Source organism: Marmota flaviventris, chromosome 14, assembly GCF_047511675.1.
Source record: "Marmota flaviventris isolate mMarFla1 chromosome 14, mMarFla1.hap1, whole genome shotgun sequence".
Classification (NCBI taxonomy): Eukaryota; Metazoa; Chordata; class Mammalia; order Rodentia; family Sciuridae; genus Marmota; species Marmota flaviventris.
The window spans coordinates 28271456-28291921 of record NC_092511.1 but is presented as its reverse complement, the minus strand read 5'-3'; the positions used below and the strand labels follow the sequence as shown (position 1 = coordinate 28291921).

At 42.0% G+C, this 20466-nt stretch overlaps 1 protein-coding gene across 6 annotated transcripts in view; it reads right to left on the bottom strand.

Annotated features, from left to right (window-relative positions):
- Positions 1 to 20151, bottom strand: part of Crim1 (cysteine rich transmembrane BMP regulator 1) — a 179810-nt gene extending 159659 nt beyond the window's left edge. For 2 of the 6 annotated variants that reach the window (XM_071601487.1, XM_071601489.1), the window contains exon 1: positions 19668 to 20031. In XM_071601487.1, coding sequence (XP_071457588.1) covers positions 19668 to 19998 — 331 coding nt within the window. In that variant the 5' untranslated portion in view covers positions 19999 to 20031. Of the gene's footprint in view, positions 1 to 19667 lie in introns of all 6 variants that reach the window. The other 4 variants (XM_071601488.1, XM_071601490.1, XM_027933454.2 and 1 more) reach the window with 3 other exon arrangements.
- Between the last annotated feature and the right edge of the window lie 315 nt (positions 20152 to 20466).

Genomic DNA, 20466 nt, shown 5'->3' with positions numbered 1-20466 from the left:
ACACAAAAACAAAAAGAAAAGGAAGAGAATGGCTGGAGGAGACTTTTGAAATGTCCACCAAAGGAGATCCAGACACAGAGTGGCCCCTGGGAAGCACCAACTCCAAAAGGCAAAAGCATGAAGCACCTATAAACAAATCATCCATTAAAAAAAAAAGAAAAAATCCATCCAGCATTTACCCCTGACCAGAACCTCCGACCTCCTTCAAACTATATTTATGCTTTCTCCAACAGTCTCAGATCCCAACAGCCAGAAATAAACCCAGGGATCTCAAAACTGAACTCCTCCTCCCCCCACGTCTGTGCTGGCCAAGCTCCAGGGGCTGTAAGAGAGGAAACGGTCCAGCAACACTATATTAACTAATACTCACCTACTGTTAAAACACTCGCCTCCATGAGCTGCCTATACCGCTCACAGAACCTCACTACCACCACAGAACACAGAAGACACCAATCGATTTCATAATAAATGGATTCAGACATTTGTAAACACATTGTTAAGAACACTCGCAGGTTTGGTTGATGATACAGATCAACTGATTAAAGATTAACTGCATAGTATTGGGAGAAAATCTATTAATAGATTCCCATCTTTAAATAGTTTTATAAACTGATTTAAAACAGTAGCTACAGACCTCATATCGGGCCAAAGACCCTTCTCCCTTTTCAAGAACCTCAGTCCAAAAATAAATATCAATTAAACTTTGTGTTTTAATATTTTTCTCTAAAATTGTACATACTAGTGTTAGCTATTGTTATAATTAAAATTTCACAGTTATCCAAGGTTAAACTGTTAAATGTAATGTTACTTCATCTTCAGATTACTTTTTTTCATACAAAGTGTGCTCCTGTAAGTCAGTATGTTTTTCAGAAAAACATGTTAGGTTCTCACTGGGCATAGCATCTCTTAGCTGTACACTAGGGCTTAATAAAGTTAAACGAATAACCAGCAGCTACAAAACTGCTCAGTGTCTTGTGGACTGAACATACTGACTGGTAGATATCATACATGAACTATATTTCCAAGATTTTAAATTTTGAAACAGTAAATACTAAAGAAATAACCAAAACGTTCATCTCCCTTTTGATAATCCAAAAGCACTTAAATGTATACAAAATATCTGAAGCTTGGAGATTTCATTTTGCATATGTTTGTACGTATGGTTTGCCGGAGAATTTGTATTTTTAAATAAAAACTGAAGAAATGAATCTGAAATATTACAACAGATGCCATATACTTTTTGAATATGAAACAAGTATCTGAGCTGTAAAAACTATTATTATAGAAGTCAATAATATATGGGGTGGGGGGAGTCTGTTTTCTCTGATAGGAATTCAACAAACTCAATCCTGACAATGATCTAAGTTTTTCCACATTTTATATGTGCCTTGTTGAATGACTTCTAGGTCTCCAGTTTTAATTTATAAAGTGGTAGAAATGGAAAACTTAAATCCTCAGACAAAAAAAAAAAAATCCTTGGTAACAAGAACATACAGTTTATGCAAAGTACAAAGTTTTACAAATTCATCTTGAAGTTACTATCTGGTCCTTATTTAGGGCTTGCTAATTATATTCATTTTTCATACTAAATAAACATTTCCAACCCTATAATAGGCTACCAGAAGAGAAAAAGCAATACAATTAAAGTGTCTCTACCCAGTGGGCTGGCTATTTGCATAAAGCCTACAAATCATTAGTTAACTTTACAGAACTTCAATCCTCTCAGAGTTAAGGCAGTCCTTGGGGTAGCAAGTACATAATACAAAACAAGAGCCACAGTCACAGCCTGAGCTTAGACACAAAGGATCAGACACACAAGCAGAGAACTACCCCTGCTTAGTCCAAGGAGACAGCACGGTTGCAGCCGTTCACTTGGAGAGCCTAGGCACGCAGGAAAATAAAATTCCATTAGGGCTACATCGGAGTTTTCTATTAAATTCACCTGGAATGACTTTTTTTTTTTTTCCCTTCTTGCTTTTATATAGCCCAGAGGGGAAAGAGGGAAAGGAAAGGAAATGGAAAGACACTGTCCGCACATTTGATTACTCAGCTTAAATTATAATAATGGAGACTACGTAGTGACATAGGAAAATGCATTTGCTATAATTTACTGGAGAGAAGGAAGATTCAAGATGCATGATCTTTTAAAAACTGTATGTATATACAGGAAGATATATTAGACAGTAATATGTACCAAAAAAAGCAAAGTCAAAGTGGGTTTTTTTTTTTTGTGCTTGGAACAAGAACATTTTGGATAATTCTCTATCTTCTCTACTCCCAAACTTCCTAGTAAAATTGCGCTGTCTTTATAATAGTTAAGAAGGAAAAAAAAAAAAAAAGATGGCAGTGGACCCAATATTTGGCCCCAGCTCTCAGAGCCAATAATGGGAAATAAGATGCTTGAAAAACAAACTACAACGTAGCTAACATCTTTCTGGGTGATCATTAAAGGGGCCTGAGTCTCTGTTTAGAGGGAAAGGCCCTTTCCCACATGCAACTTAGTTCCAGGAATCCTTGAGCATGAGAAGTTCTAAAGAATTTCTTTCTAAGGAATTTTCTTTTCTGATGGTCTATCTTTCTGGACAACTGGCCTGGACAGGACATTAGCAACTACAAATCTGATCAGCACTGCAGCCACTGTAGAAGAGAAGACACAAGAGAGAACAAGATACCTATAGCTTCATGTATGCCACTCAGGAGACAATCTGCATGCATTTACCTCTACATGTTAATTGATGGTAGCCAGAGATGGGGATTTTTTCCTTTTATAGGAATTTATAGAACGTAACAGCTCTAACTAGAATGGGAAAAAAAAAAAACTACAATATTTACAGAAGAATGGACAGAAAGGCTGTGAGGACAAGTATCCAACCCTGTGAGGAATCTTTCTGATATGTGTGCATACTGCACAAATAGATGCACAGATAAGAATATGTGCACATTACACTATCTACAACATACATGCACAGCTGTCCACTGTAATGACACAGTTTTTCCCACTATTAAGAAAGAGTGACAGAGAATGTGGGTTTCCACACGTGGGGACTCAGGGACATCTTCCTATTGCCTTTCTGTGAGTCCACTGGCTCCCCTGCAGGGCTCTATCGCTAAGTCACTGACTTCATGTCTACCCCCTCAAAAAGCTCCATCTGTGTGCCTTTTCTAGCCCAAACACGACCTCTTCCCCCCAAGCACCATCTCTGTTCCAGCTGTTGGCACAACAAGCAACTGGTTTCCCCCACACAGCTGTGAGAGGTTCTCTTCAGAACTCAGGGCAATTCAGCTATCTCTGTGGCTGAAAATGGTACTTGCTGGTTGTACTTCACACCCACTTCTCTGGTTCTCTCCTTCCAGGAAGTCTATTTTTCAGTTACAAGGACTGTTTACCTTGGCTACAGTCTGATGGGCACGCCCTCCTTCAAGTGTGCTTCCCAGGCCTTGGCCTCCATTCATTTCTTTGGCTGAAGTCTGAGGATAAGTGTGCTAAGTCAGTAGCAAGAACAGCCCAGAGTCCTTTACCTACCCACCCTTGAACTAGCCATGGAAATCACGAGTTTGGGAAACACACCTCTCTCATTTGAGCAATATTTGCCATCAAGTCAAAAGATCCTTCTGCTGATGAAGTCTTAGAGAAAACAGCAAAGGAGGGCAGAGCCACCCTGAGTGAGTCTGAGCTGATTTTTAAACTTTCAGAAATAAAGAAGCCACACCAAAGTTAAAAATATCATTTTAAGAAAGAAATTCTTCAGTGGACCTTCGAAAAAAACCACCTTGCTGAGAAATCTTCAATTTTCATTGCCAACTAAGCATCATGAACCACCAGAGCTCTATAACTTTACTTAGCCATCCATTCCAGCTTCCCCTCCTTCCCCTTCTCAAGCCTTTTGTAACAACGGCAGGTTATCAATAAAACAATCTAAAGTGGGTATCCGGGAAAGCCACCAATGATGACACAAACATCATCAACAATTCCCAACACGGGTGAGACGAGCATCTTAACTGTGGGGCAGTTGAAGGAAATGTTGCAGCACAGACATCAAAATTTAAGCTGCACTAGGAAATGGGGATCCCAGTACATATTCACTTAAATGATAAAACAGCACAGGTATCATCAGAGTTTCTACCCAGGACAATTCTGCATCTATGACTCTGGATACTTCATCTCGGTTAAACCTTTCCTCTTTAGCAGCTGACTAGCTTAGTACGGAAGGCATCACCCAGAAAGAGGTCTAATTTGCTCTTGTGTCCTTGGGTGTCTAATGGCATATTCTGCCTTAATTTGTAAATCACTTTAAGACCTTTTATAAAAAAAAATCCGACCAACCAACCAAGTTCATGACTAGTGATAAAGGAAAAATAACTCCACACTGCTAAATACAACAAGTTGGGGCTCTAGCCATTAATCATCAAAAATTCCTCAGCCCCTGAAGTTATAGGGCCTGGAGTAAATCCAAATGGGATTCTGCTTTCCTAAATTCCTTATATTACATTCCTGTGGACTTCCTGTTCAAACCATTGTGAGGCATTTTCATTACTCACAGTCATACACTTCCACCCTTACGTTGGTGCCTTAGGATTTCCTTCCACAAAGCAGCAGCGCAGTTGAATTCCTGAGGACATTTGGAGATCACCGGAAATACTAAGTAGGCTGCACTGTTCACAGTACTTAACCCTCAGACTGTGCATTCAATTCACATTTGTTAAACTAAACTCCCTTCCCATTAGTCAAAATACATGTTTAAGATGCCATCCCGGATCCGCTGAGAAGCTGGAAGCCTGTTTCACTCTCATCCAGAATTCACACGGTCATCTGAGGTATGTTTGTAAGCTAACTCATAATTTTTTTACTGATTATTGTTTCTAAGCCACTGACCACCACACTGCTCAATGCACCAGATCCCTGGCAATAGGGAGAAGGTCACAACCAACTGCCCACAGGAAAATTCTTACCCATGGATGAGGGGTTGTGAATGAAAGATGACGCCTGTATGGCAAACTGGCAAGAAGAAAAGTACTTACAAGTAAAAACTACCTTTCAATATTTGCAAAAAAAAAAAAAAAAATGCAGTTGAAACTAATTGATCATGCATCAGGTAAGAAAAATGTTCAGACTAACGAGGGTGGACACCATGGACCAGTCTGAGCTTCCTTTTGCAATGACAGTATTCCTATTGGGATACTGTGAACAGGTAGCGCCACTTGTTTCCGTCTCCATAAAGCAAACCAGTTCAGATGGAAAAAGTTTTTGTATAATATCTTGGATGACCTTGAGTCCAGATTTAGTCAACAAATACTGAGTTCTTCCTGTTGTGCCAGGCTCTAGAATAACACACAATCCTGGCACTCTAGTGGATCACAATCAGGCAGGAAGACAGAAATGTGAACTCTAACACAGTGTGAAAAGCACTGTAACAAGGGAAGGAGAAAGAGCTATTTATGGGCACTGGGGGTGGGAGATGGTACTGCTCCTCGTGGGCGGGGCAGGAAGGCTTCACAGAGATAGCATCCTGGAGTACCAGGCTGGAAGGATGAGAACACTTCAAAGGATGTGAAGGCAACTTTAGGGAATCTGAAAGCCAGGACCCCACCCATTTCCCAGGGACTGGTCTTACCACCAAACCTTTTGTAGCACTAGGTATCAGAAGCTATGTGTTGGGGCCGGGGTTGTAGCTTAGTGGTGGAGCACTTACTTAGCACGTGTGAGGCACTGGGTTTGATCCTCAGCAAAACATAAAAATAAATAAATCAAATGAAGGTATTATATCCATCTACAACTTAAAAAAATTTTAAATAAAATTAAAAAAGAAAGCTATATGTTGACCAAGGCTGAGTTCTCCAAGGCTCTTTGCTAAAATAAACTTGAAATAAGGTTGGAAAACCTAAACTTTAGGAACAAAATATCAGATCTTTAATTTAGGAATTTAATTTCCCCTTACCTGTGGGCTTTTAGTAATAACATGCAAATTACCATGGCCCTATGGAGAGTTAAATGTTTGTTATACTAAGATTAAAAATAGTTAGAATAATTATGCATATGAAATATGACCCCTTTAAAGAAGAAAAAATCTTTACTGTCCCTCCTTTGCTAATAATCATTCTTTAAGCCTTTTCTCTTTTTAGCTCCTGATACCTTCTCTACTTTCCTATTCTCTCAAGAAATATTATTACCCAAGTATTTCTGACTCAAGGAAGGGCATATGCTTACATATTCACACACAATATAAAAAATATAATACAAGGACTATTTCCAGTGCCAAATGCAGCTGCAATTAAGTATTTCTTTTGGACATGTTTTATATTATTAAAACATGTAAATACTTTATCTTCCTCAAGTTTTCCAGCCCTCTATTGGCAGAGAGTATCTTCTTTTTCCTTTCTCTTTTCAAAGCATCTAATATAATTTCCTGAATAGGTAATCAATAACGTTGGTTGCTAAAGGTTCACCTTTTCCCAACACTGTCTTTGGAAAAAGAACAAAGCAAACAAACAAAAAAAAACCTTTGGCTTCTTTTTATGTTGCTAATTTCCCTACCTACATCTTTCATTTCTCACCCTAAATGACTGCTTTTTTTTTTTTGTACCATCACATCTAAAATTCCTACGTAAGGGCAAACAAACCTATGTTTAAAGATAGCCTGCTATAAATCATCCTACAATTCCATAAAGACAGTAAGACTTCTGTCCCAATCACCAGGAAATGAAATGTCAGTAATATTCCTGAGTTCTACTTGCCTACTCCTAGATAGTCCATTTAATTAGGCAGTCTCAAAGCCAAAACACTTAAATAAGAACTGTGCTTTTTTTCAAATGTAATACATTTCAAAAAAAATGTACATTCTCTATTGCAAAGTCATTTTCACTTTGCTGATCTACAGAGTACAGCCTATCCTTACCTTGCTTCAAGTCCATGAGTTCTTTTCAGCACACTCACCGATAACACAAATAATTCTTTGTATTTTGCCTTCAGACACTGAAAACACACGTACACACCACCCTACACCCAAAGGCAAAGTGTTAACTACATATTGAAAGAAGGAATTATGGCAGCTTCTTCTCTCTCAAAGACACTACTGTTGCTGTTCCACTCAGGGGCCTAGTTGCTGATGCTAGGGAAATACTTTTAGTGTCCCAGGCACATCTTTTTAGGCCAGCAAGTCTACCGTGACCTTGTAAAGATCCTTGTTTTATGAACTTTTATCACTTTCTGGCTCAAATTATCACTTCCCACAATACTGAATAAATCTGAGGTGGTGGCCAGTGCTCCTCCTCAGAATCCTTTTGCTATTGGTGCAAGATATAATTACTGGAATGGGTCCTCACACAGGATAGGACACTTGGCACCAACTTTTGTCAATAGCTAAAGAGTGGCATGCCACCAACCTGGGAAGAACGTGGCAACAGCAAATGGAAAGACGGCTGGAAAGCATCCTTCCAGAGGCTTTCAGAGCACTTGAGATCCAGCTTCTGCTGGGTCCTGGCAGGGATTTGCCAGAGAGGGAGGGCATAGAGACATGGGCAAGAGGTGTCCAACCGGCTTCCTAGCATGAGTTCTCACTGCAGCAAAGACACACTGCACTCCCTGGCTGCTTCTCAGACATACATGCTGGGACCCAGGCATTCAGGCTCTCAAGGTTCTTCAGCCAATATGCAGAAACTAAGCAGGAAGAAAAGCAAAGAAAGATCTATTTATATACCAGAGAAGAATACAGGAGAACTTATCTTAGGCAAAAGCTCAGGTTAGTAAATTAACACCACCCACCCCTCAATGGCTATTTCAAACTACTAATAGCTATCCAGAAATCTCGCCTGGAAGAGACATTAAAAGATCCGGAACAGGATTTAACTTTTCAGATCATCTTAAAAAAGAAAAGATGGAGCAAGCTACGGTACAATATAAAATGTTTACCCAATTATTAGGAAACTTTAAACAGTTTTATAGATGGGAACAAAAAACAATTTTGGGGACAAAATATCGGAAAACTAAGAATTTAAGAAGTTCACACAGCTAGGGATTGGGGGGCTTAGGTAAATGAACTGAAAGTGAGAATCATGGAAGAGAGCTACATCAGAACTAGCTGCTGAGTTTTCTCATGTCACATACTCCCAAATGGTGTATTTAGCATTCAGCATACTTATTAATGAATAAATGCCCAACTGGAATTAACCAGCACCTCATTCTGGAAGGCTGTTCTTGGCAAAAATATAAGATCTACAAGGCAGAGCAGGATAATTGGTGGTAATAAGGTAAGGCTGTGCTAAGCTGTCCACATTCTTTAGAATAATATGCATTACTATACCAAGTTCAGGGCCACCATCACCAACCTGTCTCTCCACCCTGCCACCGAACAACATGCAAAGGAAGAGTGAAGCTTCTAGATTCCAAGAGACAACTTTCCAAATTTCAAAGTTGGCCTATACCTGACAATATATTTAGTGAGGATCTGTTATTCTTACATAGAGGCAAAAAGCTATTTGGTTGATGGTTGAGCTACAATCAGAGGTGAAGCAGCTGGTGCAGCCTGCAGCCTGTCCTCCTGCAGGGAAGAATCATTTCATCCTCAAATTTAAGGTGGCAAAGCTCTGTTGCATCTGACCAGCGACACACCCCCCACCACCACCACCACCTTTTCCCCTCTCATGCATTATTACTGTTATGTTTCTTTAAATTCAATCTGCTCCTTAAGGAAACTCCCTGGCAAGTGAAAACAGAAGCAAAGGTAAAAGAATGCAGAGAATTTGGCTGCTGCCTGCAGTATTAGGAAGAACAGCAATTACTCAACTCTCTCCTAGTGTCAAGAGGCAGAAATGAGCATGTGAATTTGGACAAGTTTTGGCCTGTCTGTTCAAGCTTCTCCTTTTGCATGTGTCACCTACCTACCTCATAGCCATAATAATTAATGAGGCAGATGAGAAAATGGAGAAAGAATGAAGGCAGCAGGCTGGCTCACAGAAGAGAGGTGTATGGTCCACCTTGGGTCCAGATTAAGCCACCGTTAGTATGACTGATGTCACTAACTTCACACTAACCATGTTGGCTGCTCTGCTGCCTCCCATTGAACACCACCATGGCAGAAATCTAAGGCTTTTCCTCTAAGCCTTTCAATTTACAGCACTGGCAGTCAGGTGGACACCACCATCGCTTCTTACCTAACTGCAAACACAATATCAGACTCCCACCTAGCGCTTCTAGGTCATGACAACATCGCTTAAGGCTCTTCTGGTCATGAGATCTGTCATCTGATTCAGTTTCCCCACTTGCAGGTAGGTAACTATTTCATTCCCTTTTGACACACTAAGGCAGAGTGAACCTGAGGAAGTTGAGGGGGTTTTATTTAAGTCCCTGAGCCATTAAGGGGATGTCAGAGGACCCAGAAGCTGGAGCGATTCTTTCTATCCTTTATCATGCTACAATATAAATCCAGGAATTTGGTGATACTGCCCTTTCTGAGCAGCCTTAAATCATTTCTGAAACAAGCTAGGATATAAACAAACACATTAACATGCTTTTGATTAAAATACAGGAATTTATTTGGTCTTTCAGTTTTACATCACGGATAGTGGTAATAAGTTTTCCTAAAATTTGCTTTAAAATATAAGAGCATGGATTTTTTTTTTTTTTTTTTTAACGGACACAACACAAAATCTTTATTTTTGTTTATGTGGTGCTGAGGATTGAACCCAGGCCCCGCCCTTGCTAGGGGAGCGCTCTACCGCTGAGCCACAATCCCAGCCCCCAGAGCATGGATTTTTGAAAACCACCCAGCATACCCATTCTTTTCTCAAGCCATTTTAAAAACCTTCTACTTTGATTTCTAAAGATTCAATTTTCTGAACTTCATCCTTTCCCACAGACTATAAATGCCCATATCTTTGAAAAACCAAAGTTCCCAACTAGGGTAAGGGAGGGAAGTCTTTCAAGATCTGCTTTTGTACGATTTATAAACATTCTGATGGAACACGAAGCCCACAGCTCTCATGTAAGATTCCTCACGTGCTATGAAGTCCAAGACTAGTTCAGGTCGAACATCCTCAAGGCGACATTGCCTTATTTTGGAGGGTCTTTTGGAGTCACAACTCTCCCACACGGAGATGCCTTTGCTTTTATCACATCTGTGAACCGTTTTGCTAGTGGCCTTTGGATAAGAAGCTAAATAAGTTACCTCTTGTAGACCAGGACTCTCTGCAGGCTCAGGTTTCATCCTGCCCTGCCAGGAATTCCTTTCTGTTTTGAATCTGAGATGTTTGTTTATGGTTTTTGTTTTGAAATACTAAATAAGACAGGCATAGTCTCTAGTTACAGCTTATATCTTTTTTTTTTTTAACCTTGTGACACCTATAGTAATAGGTTACTAAGGACTTAGCTAAAATTTCTAAAGAGTAGTTGCTCCAAATTCTCAGGAATTGGAAATGTAAAATGACAACACCCTAAAATACATTTAATAATTTTCTTTCTTAAATATTCCAAAAACAAATGTTCTCAGGATATTTCAAAATTAGGGTGTTGTTTTGGGTTTAATTAGCACATATTTAAAAGAAACCCTAAAACTATCACTGAAGTTTTTCCCACTTTGCTTATAGGCTACATGTTTGTATATCAGCACTCCTAGTACAGAGGCCCTATAATGACAGGTATGAAAGAGTGTCTGGGGGAAAAATTCAGTTTCTACCATGCTTTCAAAAGATTTAATTGTCAAGAATAAAAATCAGTTATAACCCAGTGATTCTCAGCCAATATTTACTGTATAAAAATCATATTCATTTCCAGACATAATGGAAAAAGCCATAGTTAATAGGCAGTACTGTGGGACCACACCTACACTAGGAACTAAAGAGAAAAGAATGTCAGATATTTTAAGTCTAGGTGTTCTTCCTTCCCAGCCTTCCTCTGTGGCACAAAGACTGTCCAGAGCCTCCACCAGGCAAATCCTGGTAACCCTGCAGTACTTTGCACAGCACAGATGGACAGAAGGCCTGGAACAGAGGAAAGCAACACAAAGGTACTCACTTCCATGCAACCACATGCCATCAAGCTTAACATGTCAACTCTTACAAAATATGAATTTAAAATAGCTCTTTAAGCCGGGCACGGTGGCACACACCTGTAATCCCAGTGGTTTAGGAGGCTGAGGCAAGAGAATTGCAAGTTCATTAACCAGCCTCAACAATTCACTGAGGCTCTAAGCAACTTAGTGAGACCCTGTCCAAAAAAAAAAAAAGGCTTGTCATGTGGCTCAATAATTAAGTGCCCCCTGGGTTCAATCCCTGATACCAAACAAATAAAATAGTTCTTTAGAAATAATGACTCAAACCAGAAAATCAAGCAATGTTCACACTCTGCAGAAATTTCAGAGGCTAGGAATTACAGTTGCACTGGATCAAACCAAGGAAGCTCTCCTTCTCAGTACTGCAGAGTCTTCTTCTCCAAGACCAGAAATTCCCCTCTCAGCCTCCTGCTGAAGAAATTTATGTAAGAGGTATGAATATGCCCACAAAGTAGATTTCTAAATATTATTATTATTATTATGATGATTTTGGCAATACTGGGAATAAAACCCAGGGCATTGTGCATTCTTAGGCAAGTGCTCTTACCACTGAGTTACATCCCCAGAGCAGACTTCTAAGTTTACATACAGACTAAACAAAGAAAAAAACGATAAAGGATGGAAATTAGAATATTATTTTTTAAGTCTATTTGCAACCAAGAACTCTAGTAGCAACTAAATATATAATCTTAAAAAATATACATTTATGTATTCACAAACAAGATGTATTATCTCTAATCTCACTACACAATTACTTGACAGAAAGTTATTAGTGACCATTTTCATAGATGAGAAAACTAGAGTCCAGAAATAAGTTTGTTCTCAAGAGTTAAAAACTAACACAGAGCTGAGATTTGAACAAAGGTTTTTCTAGCTATAAGGACTTTTTTTTTTTTTTTTTTTTTCATAAAACACCCTGCACAAGAGGAATGGGGAAAAGGAGGGAGGAGAGGAGACTCCCAGGTCTTGCTTGCTGCTGCATCCTGCACTACAACTTCCCTGTTAGTCAGAGTTAGGGCCCCTCCTAGTTGCCTCTGACATGCTCAGCACTTTCCTATCTCAGGGCTTAGTGTCGTGAACTGCAATGAATTCTCTCAGTTTTCCCTATCTACCATCAGGCCATGACCTCTGTGAAAGCAGGGCCTTTATCTTATTTATTTTGGCTGGAAAAGAATTATTACAATAGCAAGTGACATTCATCAGGTCTTATTGAATACCATAGTCTATGTGCTACAAAAGCTTTACACACACGGCATTTTATTATGCAAAGTGTGGTCCTGAGACCAGGAACACTGTATCACCTGGGAGTTTGTTAGACCTGCAGAATCACAGGCTGTACCCTAGGCCTACAGAATCAGAACCTGCTTCTTGTTTTTTTGTTTTGGTGCTGGGTGCTGCAGATCCAACCTAGGCTTTGGGCATGTTAGGCATACATTCTACCATTGAGCTCTACCTCCAGTCTGAGAACCTGCGTTTTTATTTTTTTAAATTTTTTTAGTTGTTGATGGATCTGTTGTTTAATTTATTTATTTATATGCGGCGCTGAAGATCAAACCTAGGGCCTCACACATGCCAGGCAAGCGCTCTACCACAACTCCAGCCCTGAGAACCTGCATTTTTAATAGATCCCAAGGTGACTCTGTGCACATTAAAATTTTGAAAGCATAGTTTTACAAAAGCGGCATCACTACTTTATAGCACAGTGACCAGATCCATGACAGACAGATAATTTGTGGGTCCAAGGTGGCAGAGAGACCAGTTGAGCTAGCAAGAGAATAAATGGTTAAACTAGAAAGGACTGGAGTGGTTAAACCTCTGGTTTTGTCTAGTTTGCACCAAGTACATCAACAAGACACTAGGGCCCTGGTGGGATAGAGCTATGCCAGGACAAGCAGTTTCCTTGGCTCAAGTCAGGTCAATCCTGGGGGGATCACCAGTATAAACACTCTCGAAGTTAAGCAGCAAAATCTTCTTCTAGAATATACTGTGAAGGAAAATATACATTACTGATTGTGGTGAGTTTAGGTTACCCCTCCTCCCCAAATTAAATACCAGCCTACAGATAAATGGTTAAATTTATAATTCCTATGACATATGCAAAAAAAAATCCCAAAGATATAATTTTTGTAGATAGGACATAACTATGCATTAAGAAGAGAGGCATCAAATAGCTTCAGAGGCCTTAATAAAGTTTAACTCCATGAACTTGTGGTATTGGGATACAGTTGTGTATATGTTGGGGTTGAGGGGGCCTGAAGTCAGTAACAAGGCACTCTTTTTGTAAAATCCCAAACTCCTTAACTACTGACAATCAGTGACTCAGGAAGATGAAGACGAGGAGGAACAAGGGAATGAGCCCATGTCTTATTGTTTCACTTACACTAGTTAGTAGCCGTGCTGTTAGCATTTTCCACATGCCATTACTTCTAGTACTTCCTGGGCATTCACTGAGTTCTTATATCAAACCTGTTATTTCCTCCACTATACAGATGAGAAAACTGAGACACACAGAATCAAGAATACAGATTTCATCTCATAAACCAAGTTCCTAACCATTACACTCTTCTACCAAAGTATAGGTATTTCATGTGGGGAAGCTAGTGGGGCTGGAGGAGTGAGGTAAGGAACTGACATCTGCTCATTTTGCAACCAACAAAGAAAAATAAGGCTTTTTTTTTTTTTTTTAAACTTGTGCCCCAAATGAACACTCATTTCAGTTTTTACTCTGAGGGCATTCTTAAATATAGGCATATTCAAGCACTCCTCTGTCCACACTGAGGTCTTAGTCTAAGTGCAGTTTTCCATGAATGACTAGGCTAAAGGGCCAGGGAAAGCAGCAAAGAGAGGGAAGGTGAGAAGGTGAGAGGTGCTAAGCCAGGGGCACCTCCCAGTCCACCACCCACGCTCCCATGCCTACTACAACAAGCTAGAACAAAGAGAAAACCACCCTCAAAAAGAAACCTGCCACTGTGAATCACAGCTAGTAAAGTGTTGAGAATGTAGCCTGTTCTCAAATGTGGGAAACCCTCTGATATGCACTCCACAAGCTCTAAGGAGGATGGGCAGGATCCCCTTTCCCACCAAAAAAGGGCTCAAACGGCAGCTCCCCTTTCTCACTTTGCCACCAGTATCTCAAGTGATCACCTGAGATCCTTTAGTTCTGAGGACAAATTTCATCCATGGATCTCATTCGCCAATTAACTGCATACAGACTTGCAGAACCAGAACCACTTCTACTTGGCTTGAACTTAAAACATTATTATGTTGACTTTTTTTGGTCTTTGCTTCTTTATTGTTTTTCTTGATTAAAAGAATGTAAGGAGTCAAGAATATGTCTGAGCAGTTCCCAGGCTCCCCAGCTGCCCCACTGCCCCAGCAGAAGGCCTTGTACAGACTAGAAAAATCAATGAATGAGTGATTGATTTCTATGCAAAAGCAAGTCAGATCTTTGAAAATACAGCTTTGGGGAATTAGACCTCTAAGAAAGCAGGCTCTTAGTGTTCTTTGTGCATGCTTGGCTAGTCTACCATTTCTTCCTCAAATAATTAAATGAGCTTTACTGGGGTGGCTCCAAAATTCTGATACAAAATGTGCCATATGGAACACAGTGTTATAGGCACCTGCCTCACTGAACATATTTACCTTCCACTCATTTCACCACCTCCTACCCCGTTGTGTTCACACGATAAAGCTGCTCTGTCATCTCTCCTGCTAGCACCATTGCCCAGTGATGTTAAACACACCCACATTTTTCAGGAATTTCACAATTAATGTCTGGAATGTGTTTTGGATTATTCTTCAAAGGATGATATAGTCGTGCTAAGATGAACTAAGTATTTTTTCCCATCTCCCATTCATCATCCTTTAGTCTACTCACTTATTATCTTTTTAAGGCCATGTATTTTTTTTTTAATCAAATCCTCCGACTTCATAATGCCTGTACCCTGTATCGCCAAGTGGTTCACTTGTTCATACGGACAATTAGTCCTTAATAAACAAGCCACAAAAATCATAGAAATCTGCACCGAATCACTGAACTCTCTTATAAATGCATATAATGCCCATAGTTTTAGGATCTTCAGACAGCTTTCTTTACAAATTAGCCTGACTGCTCACTACTGTAGTACCAACCCACTGGGTGTAGATTTCCTGGTGACTGTAAACATGAGTTACAAACATCTCAAAACTTGCAATTTTTGTCCTTGTGATACTATGCAATTCACCTGTCCTTTGCCAAGTGTTTCTGGCGACAGGACTCCTCAGCAACACGGAGGTCTACAAGCCTAACAAAGCAAAGGTCAAAGAGTCCTGTCATTTGTATATGTGCACTGAATAGTTGGTCACTGGATGTTTTGTCAATATTTACTTTTGGAAGGAACTAATTATTTCCTTGTTTACGTGTACTGGTTTCTCTTCCCATACCCTGTTAACATAACTTTATACACCCTCAGCTTGCTTTTTTCTCCGGCATTCAAAGAGTACACACTACCCAAAGACTTTTGAGACGGAAAATGAAGCCTATTACTCAAAAACAAAGTTTGGACTGCTGCTGGGTTTTTAAATTTTTCTAAATCTACAAGTATTAAACTTTGCCCCTCTTCTTCCTTATTTAATTGGTAAAAATTAAAATTCATGAGCTCTTAACTCCAAAACCTACTACAAATCAATGAGAGCAGCTTCCATGTGACTCGTGCAAACCAAATGCTTTGGTGCACTCACTGGCCTCCTAGAGCCTGTAGTCTGGGCCTCACCTCAGATCACGACATTTTCTTCCAAGCAGCCAACATCCCCACTGACTGTCTTCTAGTAATAAGGAAGGAAACTCTTCCTTCTAATTCTGGTCTTAGTTCTCTAAGTACAGTCCTCTTCACTGCCCCCACGAAAAACAGGTAGAAGGAAAGGCTAATATACCTGTGGGGTGTGTGTGTGTGTGTGTGTGTGTATGGGGTGGGGAGGGCGCTGTACTCTGAAAGAGATAGTATTTAAATAACAGTGGTTTTGAAAAATATGGGAAATAAAAAATCACCCTACAGCAGTCCTCAGAGCAAAGTATCTCAACAGTATTCACTTAGTTGGTAAACACTCTGACCTCACAAACTATCAAACTCAAGCCATCATGAGCCCTTTTATTACCAAGAGCCAAAAGGGTGGCCATACTTCTTCACCTTGCCCCACCCCTTACAGAAGCATAATGTACTAACCCACACAGAAAAAAAATATGGTCCTCATCCCCTTAGTTCAAAATATGATTTTCACTGTTCAATCAAAACATAACTTCTAGAAAACCTCACTTCCTTAGTTTTTCAAAGTTCTGATGCCCCAAAGAGCTCTCCTATCCAGACTTCTTCCTTGGGGATTCAAAACCTCAAATTGTTTCTCTAGATTCTAGGTGATCTCCCTGGAAGTGAGTAACCCAGCCAAGCAAACAGTCAGGTTAGGATTTTGCAAGGGGCAGCAGGAAGACTTGCCAATGAATGAAAACAGGAAAAGGGAACTTCAAGCCCCCAGGGACCAGAGAGCACTTTTTAGACAGAGAGTGAGAGAAAACTTTGGATACCTGGCTCCATTCTCAGTTTTTCAAATGAACTTGGTCAAGAAGAATTATAATTATTAAATCAAAATTTACTTAATAACATTCTAAACTATGCTGAGAAGAAATTCTATGTACATCTTGTGTGATTCATAGCATATAACTCATCACATTATTTAGTCTTTCAGAAAACTATATTTTTCTATAGGCTTATTTTCTATGGAGGGGACTCTTCATTCATTTATTCCATGTACTTTCATTGAGAGCTCACAATGGGTCAGCTGCCTTAAAAACCTAAGGCACTGAGCCACAGGTTGAATATGTGCACTGAATAGTTGGTCACTCGATGTGCATTTCAGTCCATGATTTATCTAACTCATTTTGGAAATGCAGTTAAAAGCATGATCCCTGGCCCCAACACCAGTATGGGAGTAATGCAAAAATTATTGCAAGTTGACAAACAGCAATGTAACTTGTATTTAAATCATGCCATCAAAACCAGGTAAGTTAAGTCCTAACACTTCTGTACCATGTAGTATGTTTCCGCATGAAAACTTTAAGTTTTCAAAGGAGTTTTCATTAACAGATACAACCAGTAGGGGTCATTTTAGTGCAAAAATTGCAGCATGAGAGACTTTAACATGAATAAAATGTCAATTCTTAATGTTAGTTATGATAATCCACATACATGAATTTCTGAATAAAAATGGAAACTGAGGGAAACACTGGCCATTGAGAAATTTCTTGCTGAGTAACAAAAACAAATCAGAAAAAACGTCTGTACATTCAAGAAATCAGTGACATGTAAAGACCTCTCCAATTCCTAGAAGAAAAGGTTACTCTTGTATTTTATGCTTTCTATAAATACTGTAGCAATATGCAAATCTTTGGAATGTTAAACATACATTTGAAAATGTCTGTCTACATCCAATGATTAGATCAGGCCAGGAAACAATGTCCTTACCTTGTTTTCATGGATTTAGAATGCAACTTGATTGCTGCTTTTAGAATTATTTAAAAAAAAAAAAAAAAAAAAGTGCCTGAGCACACAGCTATGGTGACTGAAAACAGGCCTGTTAAATGAAAAGTGCTTCCAAAGAACACTGAGATACAACCATGTCAAGAGATACTTCTAAGCATTTTCAAGGCTAAAACCAAGTGCACTGGTGTTACCAGAAAAAAAGGAAGCCATGAAGAATCGCATCATTTCAGAAGAATGAAAGGCTTACCAATACACTGCCAAAATAACTCCATGCTGCGACATGGGATGTTGCTGCCAAAACACTTGGTTACTGTAAATGTTTTCTGAGCATTTCCTTCACCAGAAATATATAAAGAATGAATAAACAAAGGTTAGAATATTTGGAGCCTCCAAAGTCCTCAGAGCACAGCAGTTTCCACTGCATTGAAGCTTGTTTCATATTGCTTGTTTGCAGGTTTATGGGGAGGCTGGATCAATTTATGTACTTCAAGTGGCAGGGTTCAAAGATGCATCTTTTAGTCTAAGTCATTCAGAATTCCCAAAGTCAAAGGCATAAAATTGTATGAGTTAATCTAACAGACATTTTTCCTGAACTGAGAAACAAAACCATGTTATAAAATGGAACTTCATGCCAGGTGAGAGGCTTGTGTTTCAGGCAAATGAGGTCTTCTAACCAAGGTCCTAAGGGCACAGTAAGAACACCACCCTTCCCTCTGAGAAGAGTTCCCTTCATTCATTACTGCCCACCAGCTTTCAAGCCCTGATTTTCCAGAATTATCCAAACCCTAAAAACTACAGGTTAAAAAAAATACGTGTGTATTTAAAAAAATAATCAACAGCATTGAAGCCTTTCAGTAGATTCATTTTTACCCTTAAGGTTGCCACTCCTTTTCAGTATCCTAGCACAATAAATACACACATAAGGATGCTTGAGAATAAACCCTCCTGGTCTCTTGGGTGCTGGCTGTGAGTAGTAGGGCAGAGGGCGTCTGTCCCTCCTTACTGCTCCCCCACAAATGAGGCTGCTGCACTCTGTTCACTCACCAGAATCCCTTGAACAGCATCACTGCCCAACGTCAGCCAGAGCAGGGATCCCACTTTTAACCAGCACTCCCGGAGCCCTGCCCATTTGCCAAATAAAATGAACTTACTGTTTCTCTAGACCCCAAACCTGGCCAGCACCCCGAGGTAGAGGCAGGCGGACAAGGACTAAAGCTGACACAGTGGTTCCCCAACGAGGGAGATTCCACTAATCTAATCTCTGTCTCCCTCCATCAGTCTCGACACCGCGCTGCACAATGCTCGGTGGAGAAGCCTACAACACAATCCCCGCTGTCAAACAAACAAAACGAAGGCACCGGCAACACCACACGCGGATATCGGATCTTAAAAAGCAACCTCTAATAGTCCGCAACAACTTTTCACTCCGAGGTGCAACCCCCACCTTCCACCCCGTTCTGTCCAGGAGAGAAAGCCTTTGACCATTTTCAATAGGCAAATAAATGAGTAACCACCGTAGGCAACTTCTCTTGGGCTGACATATTTCCGAGCTGAAACTGATTTATATGCGAAGGAGGAGGAAGGAGGTGAAGGAAGAACACAAGGAAAAAATAATAAGAGTCACACAGGGAGTGTGTGTGCTGAAAACGCGACTCCTCCGCCAACGGAAAAGGGCTACACGGACAGTGTGCAGCACTCGGTGCCACACTGCGCTATACGGGGAGGGCAGCAGGGGCGGACTCCCGAGGGGGCTTGCGCGCGGCAACCTCCGCAGTGCCCCCAGCCCGCGGCACCTCCACCTCGGGGCGAGGGCGGGTCACCCAGCTCAAGCCCACCCGCCACACTTGTGGGTCTGTGCTGGGCGGGGATGCAATCCTGCCCTCGTCCGCTCCCCACCCACGAAATCCAACCTCACCCGCAGCTGGCTAAGCGCCGGGAGGGGAAGGGAGCGGGAACCCGGGGCACCGGGCATCCTCCCGGGGGCGGCGGCTGCCCGTCCTCCCGCGGAGCCCTCTCTCCTCGGGAAAGTCTCAGCCAAACTTTGTTCGGCTCAGCCAGCGCCAAGGGGGCGGCGCGGGCCAGGTGGGAGGGGGCCCGCAGCGGGCGGCCATACCTTCGCAGACGCCCACTTCGTACTCGGTGATGGAGTCGCCATTGAGCGGGGGGCGGATGACACAGCGAAGCCCCCGGTCGCAGGCTCCGTGGAGCCCGAAGGCGCCGCCGCAGCTCTCGTTCCTCTGCCGGGCGCACATGTAGCAGCAGCCGCAGATGCCCTGCACAATGCTCCCCGGGCAGCTCCTGGGCTCCTCGCACTTAGACTCGTCGCAGGGCAGGCAGACCAGCGCCCGGGTGCCGGAGCGCGCCAGCAGCAGCAGCAGCCCCAGCAACGAGACCAGGAGGTGCCCGCAGCCGGCCAGCCCCCTGCCCCCCGCCACCAAGTACATCCTCCTGCGCCGCCGCCTCCTCCTCGCAGCCGGGCCGGGAGCCGGGCGGGCGCCCTCCCCTGCGCGGGGCACACGCGCCGCCGCACCCGCAGCCCGCGGTCCTCGCCGCCCCCCTCGGGGCCCCCGGGGCGCGCCTCCCCTCGCGGGGCAAGGCCCCCGCCCCTCCTGCGGGCCGCGCCGACCCCGAGCCCACTAGCGTTGGCGCCAGCGGCAGCGGTGGCTTCCCCTCCTCCTCCTCCCGGGAGGGAGGGGGGAAAAAAGAAAAAAAAAGTTTCCTCCCGGCAGCTCCGGTTCAACCCAAACTTCTGGCGGCGGCGGTGGCTGCGCTCGGCTCCAGCCGGGGCTGGCGGCGCCTCCTCCTTCTCCTCTTCCTAGTCGGCCGGCCCGCGGCGGCGGCGCAGCCTCCGGGCCGGTCCCCGCCTCCCGAGCCGCCGAGTGGGCGCGGTGGCGCAGCAGAAGGTCCGCGGC